At 45.0% G+C, this 11,312-nt stretch overlaps 1 protein-coding gene across 1 annotated transcript in view; it reads right to left on the bottom strand.

Moving 5' to 3' along the window:
* Nucleotides 1-5,891: 5,891 nt before the first annotated feature.
* The window catches only part of LOC109287371 (dual specificity phosphatase DUPD1-like), a 41,656-nt gene continuing 36,235 nt past the window's right edge, over nt 5,892-11,312 (bottom strand). Inside the window, exon 4 of the mRNA XM_019502374.1 lies at nt 5,892-6,172. Coding sequence (XP_019357919.1) covers nt 5,928-6,172 — 245 coding nt within the window. The 3' untranslated portion in view covers nt 5,892-5,927. The remainder of the gene's footprint in view (nt 6,173-11,312) is intronic.

The following is an 11,312-nucleotide window of genomic DNA, read 5'->3' as shown; positions in this document are numbered from 1 at the left end:
TGTATTCCTCCTTAATATAGAGTGCCACACCCCCACCTTAATTAGGACTAATTAAATCAAGGTCAATGAGGGGTGTTTTTTGACCCTGGGTCAGTTAACAGGTTAATATGGGCGTGTCTAGTCACCACCTAGTTAACCTGACAATTAGTGGGCTGTGATTAATTAGCACACTCACACAAGTTATAAACTGAAATGAATAAACAGTTTATTATAGAAATCACACATTTAACAGACACCACAGGTAAGTTATAACAGTTCAAACAACACTACTATAAGGACTAATATTAGCTACAACTAAATTCTATCCGTATCTAATTAATGAATGACTACTATCTAATCTAACAGTTCTTATCACTACAGTATAATTCAGACAGAGGCTGGGGGGTGGGAGGGGGAGATTTTATTAAATAGGGAGATGTATATTATACTCTGGCCACTGGTCACCGACTCCAGTCTCTATCCTCTCAACACCTGAGCCGCTGCACCTAGTGGCTTACCTTCCACTCCTTTAGGGAAAGGGGTACCCCACCTCCAGAACCAACAAAGGGTAGGAAAATGGAGAAGGTGGGATGGGGTAATACTTACTACGAAGAGGCAGAGGGCTGCTATCTTACGTGCAAAGCACACCCAGAAGGAAAGAAGGCTGGGGACCCAACCCTTTCGACCTCTGTGAGGCTTGTAATAGACAAAAAAATCGAAGGAGTGGAGCCCCACAGAACACCAGAGTCTGGAGCAAAATACCTCTACAGCACACTGACAACTCCGCTTTGTTGCCTCCCTCACTAGCCCTCACTGTGCCTGAATCACCCTCAGTCACACTTCGAAACACCTGTCTACCACTCCTTAAACAACCTCATGTTACTCTTCAGATGGGAACTTTTCAAGACCTTGGCCTGGTGTCATTCTGCTTACTGTAACAAGCATATAACAACATCAATCCAAACTTGGAAAACACAAATTTATTCATCCAATTACTTCACTTAAACATTATCATACATACTCTCAGTCTCTCTACTCATATCCTCATATGTGTTCTGTTTCAGTTTCACAAACTCACCATACAACAACTGAGTCATTTGCATTTTTAGACGTGCTCTTTCAATCATAGTATACACATATCCAACTTTCTTTCTCAAGCTACACTCAATAATCCCATACATGCCTGAGCAATCATGATCTAGACAATTGGGAGTGCGATATTCAAAACTCCAGTGACTATGGGGCTCCATCCCATCAATGTTTCCCACCATTGGTGTTTCGCAGTTTCAGCAAAATGGTCTAGGATGTGAATAATTTCATGGTTGTTGTGTACTACCTTAATATATATCTGTTCGGCATTTTCTGTGTTAGCAGTGAACGACTGTTGTACCCCGTCATGTGTGATTAATCGTCTTAGTATGGACTAGTCCATCCCAATATGAATGGGCCTGACCTCATTATATATAGACAAATTTGCAATTAGCATCAGAGTAGGTATAGACTGTAGGTGTAAGGCACCACAAGATTCACGTTGCGTTGGAGGACATGGGTAGTATGGCAGGTACAGAAATTTCTGTTGTGCCAACACACACTAACATTCACCTGATGGTTTAAAATTACATAGGGGTACCACGTACTTACACAGATACATTGTTTACTGACTACAGAAATACTAGTAGTGGAATTGTCTGTAGGGAATATTTTAAAATAGCATTCACTAGAGTTGTTGTCATGAGGAGTCCAACACAAGTCCTTCACTAGAGTTATTGTCATGAGGACTCCAACACAGGTCCTTCGCAGGGCGGTGAACCCCCTCACAAATATATCCTCGTCCTTCTTGGACAATACACAGACTTACATCCACCAGGACTATTTGCTTGCTATGATTACCAACTTGTGTCTGAAACCTAAGCAACTGAGTGTCTAACTTTGGTAGGAACAGCGAATAGTTTATTCAATTTTCTAAGCTAACAATAGGGTGGATAACATTAATTTTTGCCTCAGTGATGGTGTGAATAGTTGCCAACATGTTTCTTTTCTGGCTTATTCAAAATGTGTTAATCTCCACCAGTCCGTAAGCACCAACTCAGTTTCCATAGCCACCTTTACAATTAACTGTTTGAATTCCAGTGGGATGACTCCCGAGTATCCTTGTCTTATGATACCACTCATGACCATTTATTCACATGACTGAGCCTAGGCACAAGATAAAGTGAGTCTGGTACTATCTGGGGACTTTTCTAAAACTTTTATGACCAGCAGTTGTTCTAGTTGACTGGCTTGATGCCATACTGGTAACACATGGGCATTATTTATTACTTGATGCATGATCTCGAGGATCGAGGCAGTAATTGGCTTCTTTACTTATTGTAGCCACTTGGCAGCTTGAGATAATTCATTCATTATTACTTCAGTACTAGTTGAATTCACCAGACCTAAACCGATACCTATACCACCTAAAAGACCTCCAGAATCCCTCTTAGTCTGTAATATCTGAAGCCCACCGAAGTCTAAGGGTCAACAGGTCACAATAAGATACCATACTGAAGGTTAATGAGAAGTCTGGAATTACTATACTATATAAGTTAAGCAACAGTGGCCTGTTATATCAGCATCCAAGCCTTAGGGTGCTAGACCATAATTAACATTCTCCTAATGACTCAGGCCCCATCTCTGAGAGCAAATTTGGTGTCTAGTGCAATACCATCCCCTACAAGGAAACCCTCCAAATTGTTACATGGTTATAGGTCAACTACTTTCTGGTCAATTAAGCAAGACAGGGCTGTAGCAGTAGGCTGGAAAAGCCAGACTAAAAGCTGAATTTTGATCAAAATCAGAACAAGAGGCTAATACTTAATAGTTTTATTACTTATGTGGTTCATTCAAATTACATACTGAGCTTTCATGTTTCTCACCCCATTCTCATTAGGAAGCTGGGGGACTGTGGCGTAGACACCCATACAGTCCAATGGGTCGCCAACTGGTTAGAGAGTCGCACCCAGAGAGTGGTAGTGGATGGGTCCTCCTCGACCTGGATGGACGTGGGAAGTGGGGTCCCACAGGGCTCGGTCCTTGGGCCCGCCCTGTTCAATATCTTCATCAGTGATTTGGATGAGGGGGTGCAAAGCACCCTGTTCAAGTTTGCTGATGACACTAAGATGTGGGGGGATGTGGGCACATTAGAGGGGAGCAACAGGCTACAGTTGGACCTAGACAGGTTACAAGGATGGGCGGAGGAGAACAGGATGGGGTTTAACACGGACAAGTGTAAGGTGATGCACCTGGGGAGGAACAATCGGCACCATACATACAGGCTGGGGAACTCCCCTCTTGTCAGCACGGAGGTGGAAAAGGATCTGGGAGTCATTATTGACTCCAAGATGAACATGAGTCGGCAATGTGGGGAGGCGGCTAGGAAGGCCAACTGCACCTTGTCGTGCATCCACAGATGCATCTCGAGCAGGTCCAAGGAGGTGATCCTCCCCCTCTATGCGGCACTGGTCAGGCCGCAGCTGGAGTACTGCGTCCAGTTCTGGGCGCCGCACTTTAAGAGGGATGTGGACAGCATCGAGAGGGTCCAGAGGAGGGCCACTCGTATGATCAAGGGACAGCAGGGTAGGTCCTATGAGGAAAGGTTGCGGGACCTGAACCTGTTCAGCCTTCAAAAGAGAAGGCTGAGGGGGGATCTTGTGGCCTGTTATAAACTGGTTAGGGGGGATCAGCAGGCGCTGGGGGAGTCCCTGTTCCCCCGAGCGCCGCAAGGAGTGACCAGGAACAATGGTCACAAGCTGGCGGAGAGAAGGTTTAAGTTGGACATCAGGAGGCGCTACTTCACGGTCAGGGCGGCTAGGGTCTGGAACCAGCTTCCAAGTGAGGTGGTGCAGGCTCCCACCCTGGGGGTTGTTAAGAGGAGGTTGGATGACCACCTTATTGGGGTCATTTGACCCCAGTGCTCTTCCTGCCATGGCAGGGGGTCGGACTAGATGATCTGCTCAGGTCCCTTCCGACCCTAGAAACTATGAAACTATATAAACATTTTATTCTGGCCTTGTCAACAGAAAGCAGATTGGGGTTTTAGTAGAGACTATGTATTATGACTATGATTTCCAACAGGACTGGCTTTACTAAATCACTGGTCCCCAACCTTTGCTGGCCCTTGAGTAACAAAACTAAGCTGAAACATGATGTGGGTAATGCCATATTTACCTCTCGCCAAGAGCCTTTGTTTGAACTCTCTGACTTTTGGGGGCAGTGATCAATATCAGAACATCTCACAGGCAGTCCCACAAGACAGCGGCTGGGACCATTGCCCTAAGTATTGCTTTACAACCTTCAGTTTAGTTCTTTAAATCCTATTTAATATTTCTTAGGGCCTTGTTACACCTTATGCTGTAAGCCAAACAAATGTTAATTGGCTTTAAAACTATCTTTGACTGTTCTTCATCTGCACAGCTGCAACTTGCCACTAGAGGCTTGGTGATCATGGGCAGGACTGAGCTAGGGGCAGAACCAACTCACTGCCCCTGCTGGACAGAACAAGCACCACAGCTCCAGCGTGCCTGACAGCTACCCACCACCACCCAGAATGGCTCGTTGCTTAAAATTCAAGGACCCAATCCTTTTACTCTCTGGAGCCCACCACCCCTGCCCAGGTTGCTGGCTAGGTGGCCAGGTGCTACCTGAGCTCTGAAAAGGATCAAGACCCTTGGAGCTCAGGCAGTGCCCAGTTGGCCAGCCAGCAACCCACCTGGTGGCAGCATAGAGGGGGTGAGCTTCTGGCTGGCCATGCTGCCTGAGCTCTGAGGGGCCTGATCCTTTTTTTCTCAGGAGTTTTTCTACCCTGCAGCACTGCCAGTGGGAGCAGTGAGCTGGTCTGGGCAGTAGCCGGATGCACTGCAGTAGCTGGGCACTCCAGGTCTGTGTTGTTCACTCCGCCCAACATCCCTGAAGGGCAAGGTGCCATGCCTAGCCCTGCTGCACCCTGACTCAGGAGGGGCCACTGCATCCTTGGATGCTGGAGGTCTTCAATTTAAGCTAAATAGTTATAGGGAGTGGCCACCCCTTAATGGAACAGGAACCAAATTAGGTGGATTAGAAATAACCCTGACTTGGAGTAGTGTAACTTTAAACTGAATAACAAGTGCTTTAAGCCACTTAAAGATATTAACATGCAGCCAATTCAGGGGTTAAGAGCTCTAGAAGCCACCTAAACTTACGGTGTAACAAGGCCCTTAGCCCTGCCTCCAGATCCTACAACCTTTTCTCACAAAGCACACTCAATTAGTAGCTAATGTTATGGGGTGAGTTATGATGCAGTAGGGTTATCCTAACTTGAGGCAAAGCGGGCAAAGCTGGGCTCATGCTCCCTTTTTGGGTTAATGCCATACAGAGCATTTGATAAATATGTGTTGTACCATGGCAGGGTTGCTGCATATTGTTAAGCAAATGTAGTAGATATACAATCATTTGCCATGAAATGGACTATCTCTTCACATCTTGCTTTACTACAACAGGCCCTCTTTAACAGTTATTTTACTAAGGCATCAGCAGCAGTTTGGTCTGAAACATAGTTAATGCTCTTGTGTACTACTCCATCCATTTACCCTGTAGTTCTTCTGGAACCAATAACTTCAGCATAAGCTCCTCCCTTTCTCCCCTTTGTAGAACAGTCCTATAGAAAAGCATTAAAGCATGGGGAGTGTGTGTGTGTGTCTTGCCGGGGCGGGGAGGAGGAGAGAGGCAGACAAACACACAGAGAGGTTGCATAGCAAAACTACTTTGACACTGCTTCCCTTCTCCATTTACCTATTTCCCAACTGAGGTTTTCTTTAGGGCATTTTAACTGCTATTTATGCTTTACAGGTAACAGTTCTCTGGAAAGTATTATTTACCAACACTGTTTTTTTCTTTTACTAAGTCTATTTTTCAGGTAAAGATGACCCAGAACGCTAGATCTCTGGGCTGTTCTCCCCATTGGACTGGGAGCTGTTCTTAGAGTTTGTCCTTTCCAAAGCCAATGCTATGTCCAATTCTCTCAGCTGTTTCAGGAAGCCACGATTCGGGAGGACACATCGGTGTTTCACCACTTGCTCTATGGCATCAACGACAGTCATGTTCTTATAGATCATCAGGTAAGCCAGGACCAAGGCAGCTGATCGGCTGCGGCCCATCGCACAATGAACCAAAATCTTATCTGCAGAAGCAAGGAAAAGAAAATGCAGAGAAGATGTAGAGATTTGTAATACTGTGACAGATTGCCACTCAAGCTCAGAGAATGTTACAGTTGTTAATAATGAAGTTTTTGCAAAACTGCTGTAGCCCCTCTGAGTGCATCTTCCTGACCTGTGAGTTAATTACTTTGACCTTAGGCAGAAGGAGTGAAACACAAGTGCCAGCCATGTACCAGTCCCTGAAAGGTGGTGAGCTTCTGTCCCCTAGGAGGATCGAGGCTCCATTACCAGCAGCCACAGTGGATGACTTAGTGCAGGGCTGTCAAATTACAGGCCATGTGCAGGGTATGGCCTGCAAGCTCACACCCAGCTGCCACTGTCCTCCACTTCCTGCCATTGCTCCTGCCTTGGTAGTTGGGGTCCTCAGGCTCCCCTGCCTTGCTCTGGCTTCTACTTCCTGCCCCCACTGCTGAAGGTGGGGCAGGGTGATGCAGCGGGTGGTCACTGGAGTGCCTGTGCTGGGTATGTGGCAGGAGAGAGGCCTGGGTTGCTCATGCTGCACTTGAGGAATGCAGGAATTGGGCTGCCCACGCTGCAAGTGGGTGCATGGTCATGGAGGGATGTGTGCACAGCAGGGGGGTTCCCTGTGCTGTGAGGAGGGAGGGGAGGAAGGGGGGGGATCCAGGCTACTCACACAAAATATGCAGTCAGGAGAGGAGGAGGGAGCCAGGCTGCACATGCTGTGTGCACAGTGGAGAGGAGGTTGCACTGAGGACTCTTTGGAGCCGGGGGTGTATCTTACCCCATGCAAGTACAGCACCTGGTACAACACTGTACTGGCCTCCAATAAAACCACATAGGCACTGCTGTAACACACAGAGTGGAACCTTCCTTTCCATTTGCAGCAGCCAAAGTGGGGCGAGGAGAGAAGGAGGAGAGTGAGCAGGCTTGGGCAGGGTAGAATCCTTTGACAGGTTGCTGAACCGAATGCAAATGATTCTGGGAAACAAAGTCCCCTGAAGGGAAAATCTGTATCATGGGAGGAAAAAGTTGAAGTACCAACACAAGCATTCTCTGGAGTTGTTTCTATTTCATCCTGCTATGGGCAGTTAGCACAGAAATGTCATTTAAAGGCCACAGGTATTTTTTCTTTGTTAGCTATGTCCAGTAAGAAATGCCTGGATCCAGGCTTGACTCCTAGCAATTAACTCCTTGATGCTGTAAGTGGAGGGGAGGGTTTCTTGGCATGAGTATAACTGCTACATAAGGGACACATCAAGAACTGCCAATGCTGAAGGGATTAATGGTCACAGTCTGCATCTTAATCCCAGCAGATAGTTTGAGGCATCTTGGCAAATTTCCAGTCTCGTTGATAACTAAAGTGCCTCTTCCTCTCATGGAAAATGTTAATCCTTTCCATGATTACACTTAATATTTGAAACAGATGAAAACTTGCATTCACTCAGTGCTTTTCTTGTCTCACTACAGCTTTCCAGTTTGTAAATGGATCAGAGCTTAGAGCTCGGATAATGGTAAATGATTCGCAAGAGGGCAGGGCTGGAGAATAAACGTTTTGCTTGGGGGAGTGGGAAACCAAAATGAAACTGCCGGACGAGCACAAAGAAGAAAAGCCTAAAAATTATTATGATTTAGTAGAAGTTCATGCCATTCCCTGGCGGGTCTCTTAGGAGATAAAGATGGAAGCCCTGACTTTTGCCTGGTGTATTAAAGATCTTTGAGGCATGGGTTTGTTCTGTCATCCAGGGCTAAATTTCCAACTCCAGGGCCTGCCATCTCCGAGTTACTTGATTGTTTGGTGAAGTGGTGTGGGTGATCTATTTGTCAGGATTACCAGCAATCAGCCTCATTCAGTGTGACTGGGCAGCAGGGGCATATCAGGCAAACTAATGCCTGAAAAACTTAAATAGAGCCCTGCTCCCTCCTTCAGCTAATCTGTGCCAAAGGATTCAGGTCAGTAGCATAACAAAGGGTGGGTGGCCCACCCCAGTTATAGATCCTAGCTGTTCGTCTGCTGTAGGCTGCTCTGCACATGCTTCCACTGTGCTTGCTGCGTTACTCCTGCATGATTGGCGTCTTGTTCCTGATGTTACCCCTGGAACATAACACTCAGTTCCTCACTTGGTTTCTATCTGCCATTTCTTGTGATCCTGGCTCCCTGACTCCTTGCACCAAACCCTGGGTCTGGATTGACTTCTGATTCTCAGCCCTAACAACTGGTTGTGTTGTGGGCTGTCTGTGGTACCTAGAGGGTCCCCATCATCACAGTATCTGAGCACCTCACAGTCTTTAATGCACTTATTTTTGCAGCATGTCCCTTTTTGCATGCACCAGGATGTCAAGAAATAAATTACTTGCCCAATGTTGCACAGGAAGTCTGGGAGAGCAGAAAACCTAAGTCTTATAAGTCCCAAGCCAGTGCCCTAACTGCTGGGCAATACTTTTTCTCCACTATGAGAACCTATGCTCTAAACTATGCCCTGGGAAAGACGACCCTGGGAAACAAGAAAGAAAGTATCATTATGCTCCTTATAAATCTTGGTGCATTTACACTGTAAAAACAGTGTGTGGCTTTGCTTCCACCACTTTAAAGGGGGTATAGGAGAAACTGAAAAGGAACTGAGAAGGGCAGCAGGGATAACCAGGGGTATGGAGGTCTTTCCATGTGATGAGAGACTAAAATGGATTAGGACTTTTTAGTTGAGAAAAGAGACACTTGAGAGGGGACATTATAGAGGTTTACAAGTTATTAAATGGGACAGAGAAAGTAAATAGATGTTTATTGACTGCCTCCCATATACTAGATCTAAGGGACATACAATGAAATTGTTAGGCAGTAGATTTTAAACTGACAATAGGAAGTTCTTTTTCATACAGGGGTTGTAATTAACTTGTGGATCTCATTGCTGACAGTTTAATTCAGTCTAGAAGGAAATTGGAGACCTTCATGGAGGAACAGACCTTTGTCCATCAGTAGGTATTGAACATGGTAGATAGGGTGCAGCCTTTGAACCAGAACTCCTATTTCCCTGAATGCTGGAAGCAGCAGTGGGTGAGGAGCAGGGGGTGGAAAATTTTAAGCACGCTCTGTCCATATCCTCCTCAGCATCCTATCTCTGCCATGTACAGGGTATTGGGCTATACGGACATGCTGACCAAGGAACTGATCATTCTTATGTTCTTTACCTACAACTAAAAGATCACACGCTCTAACTGCTCTGAATTCTGAGCAGGGAGAAGGGACCCGGAAAGACTGACTGTGCCCATACCCTGCTGCCGTTAATCCATCTGCTTCTGCTCAAGGTCCATGGATGCTGTGCTGGCCAGGAGTTTGTTTAAAGATGTCATTGCAAAGATTTCAAAAGTCAGTCCGTGTTATTGTGTCCTTCTATACATGAGTTTTGTTTTTCTGTAGCTTCGTCCAAGGCAGGACCTCCAAGATCTTTCCAAGTGTTAGTGTCCCTCTTTCAGGATAGGGAGAAGTAATGTCTCCATTTTACCAATTGTAGAGAAACTGTAGGGGAGAAGGCAGTGCCTTCCTCCTGGCCATGTTGTAAATTGATGGCAGAGCTGGGCATGGGATCTAGGTCTTGTAATACCAAGCTCAGTGCCATCAGAAAAGAATGTCCTTTACTATTAGATTTACTACTACTATTACATTCGGTATGTTGCCAAATCTGAAAGAAGGAATGTCATTGATTGAAAAAAAGGATCTGCAAAAAGAATTAGGCCAGGGAAGTCATGTCTCTTGCTTCAGAGAAGGAATGCTGACAGGAAATGTGTTGCCTCCTGTTTTATAAGGACTTTCAGAATTATCATGCCAATGCATATGGCCTGTTGGTTGACTCATCATGTTAAACTACTGGAATGTTTTGTTTTATCTGAAACAAAATTTCTTAGCTTTTTCTAGAGATGACTGTTGGTGTCCTCATGGCTTGAAAGCCCAGCTGGATAATAATAGATATATTACTGACAATTTTTAATACATTTCTGTCTTGGTCAAATACCAGTAACAGGACTATTGGTTTTGGAATAATTAGAAAATGTTTAAAAATTCACTCAAATTGCTAGCACATTTCCCCAAGGCATGTATGTGTTAGCTGTGAGTGGGCCACTGATTTGCATGGTGCTGTGTCTGTTCCTTGATTGACTGTCTGGTTCCTTATCAGGGTTCTGATGTGAATCCCATAGAATATGAACAACGAGCTTCCTTTCTGCAAGACTTCAACCTGGGTAATTGCAACTGTTCTCGTCTGTTAATAATTGTCTATGGAATCTGAATGCCTGAAGGCTGTGAACATGAATTTGGTTTATATGCCCAGCTGTAATTCAAAGTACTGAGACTTTATAGGGAGCGTTACCAATTGTGGGCATATGAAAAGAGCTCAAAGTCCACCCTCTGCTAGCTTTGTAGAGGGTGGGGAATCTTTTTCAACTACTCCGAGGCCCAGCTTGGGGCCATGAGGGGACATTTGAAAGACAGACATACATGTTTTAATGGGGATCCTTTAAGTGGTCATTTGCCATACTAGCTAGTGCCCAGACAGATTGCTGACTTTTGGGGCTTTTTTCTCTTGCATATATTTTCTTCAAGTCTGGAGCTGGCTGCTTTGGGATTGCCTTTCCTCTCTTCCAATCATGCTTTCATTGTTTGTTGTTCAGACAAGTAAAAATGCCTATTCAAATACTTCTGAAATTGTTGAAATGCTTTAAAATGGCCACCCACATCTGTTTATGAGGACATGGATGTGTGGCTTAATGGCAACATACTTGTCTATTGTATGAGTAGGAAACATTCTGTGCGCTTTATTTTCACTACATGAGCATCCCAGATCCTCGTTTCATTCTTCTATGGTTTTGAAAGGCATTAGTTAGCTTCATGTCACTCACATACCTATGAAGAAAACCCAGATTTCTGTCCCTGTTATCAAAATGACTATAAAGGCAGCAGGCAAAAGCACAGATATGCAAAGAGGTGCAGTTGCTATGCTTTTAGTCACTACTGACTTCACAGGTACTGTTACTAAGTTCATCCATCCAGTGTCCAAAAATTAAAATGATGGAAATATCTTGATATTTAACCCTGAGAGAAATTTTATTATAATATAACTAAATAATCTCATCAAGATGAAGCCAACAAAATGT

Source organism: Gavialis gangeticus, unplaced genomic scaffold (assembly GCF_001723915.1).
Source record: "Gavialis gangeticus isolate Ggan-Ray unplaced genomic scaffold, GavGan_comp1, whole genome shotgun sequence".
NCBI lineage: Eukaryota > Metazoa > Chordata > Crocodylia > Gavialidae > Gavialis > Gavialis gangeticus.
The sequence above is the reverse complement of the archived record's forward strand: the minus strand, read 5'-3'. Positions and strand labels throughout refer to the sequence as shown.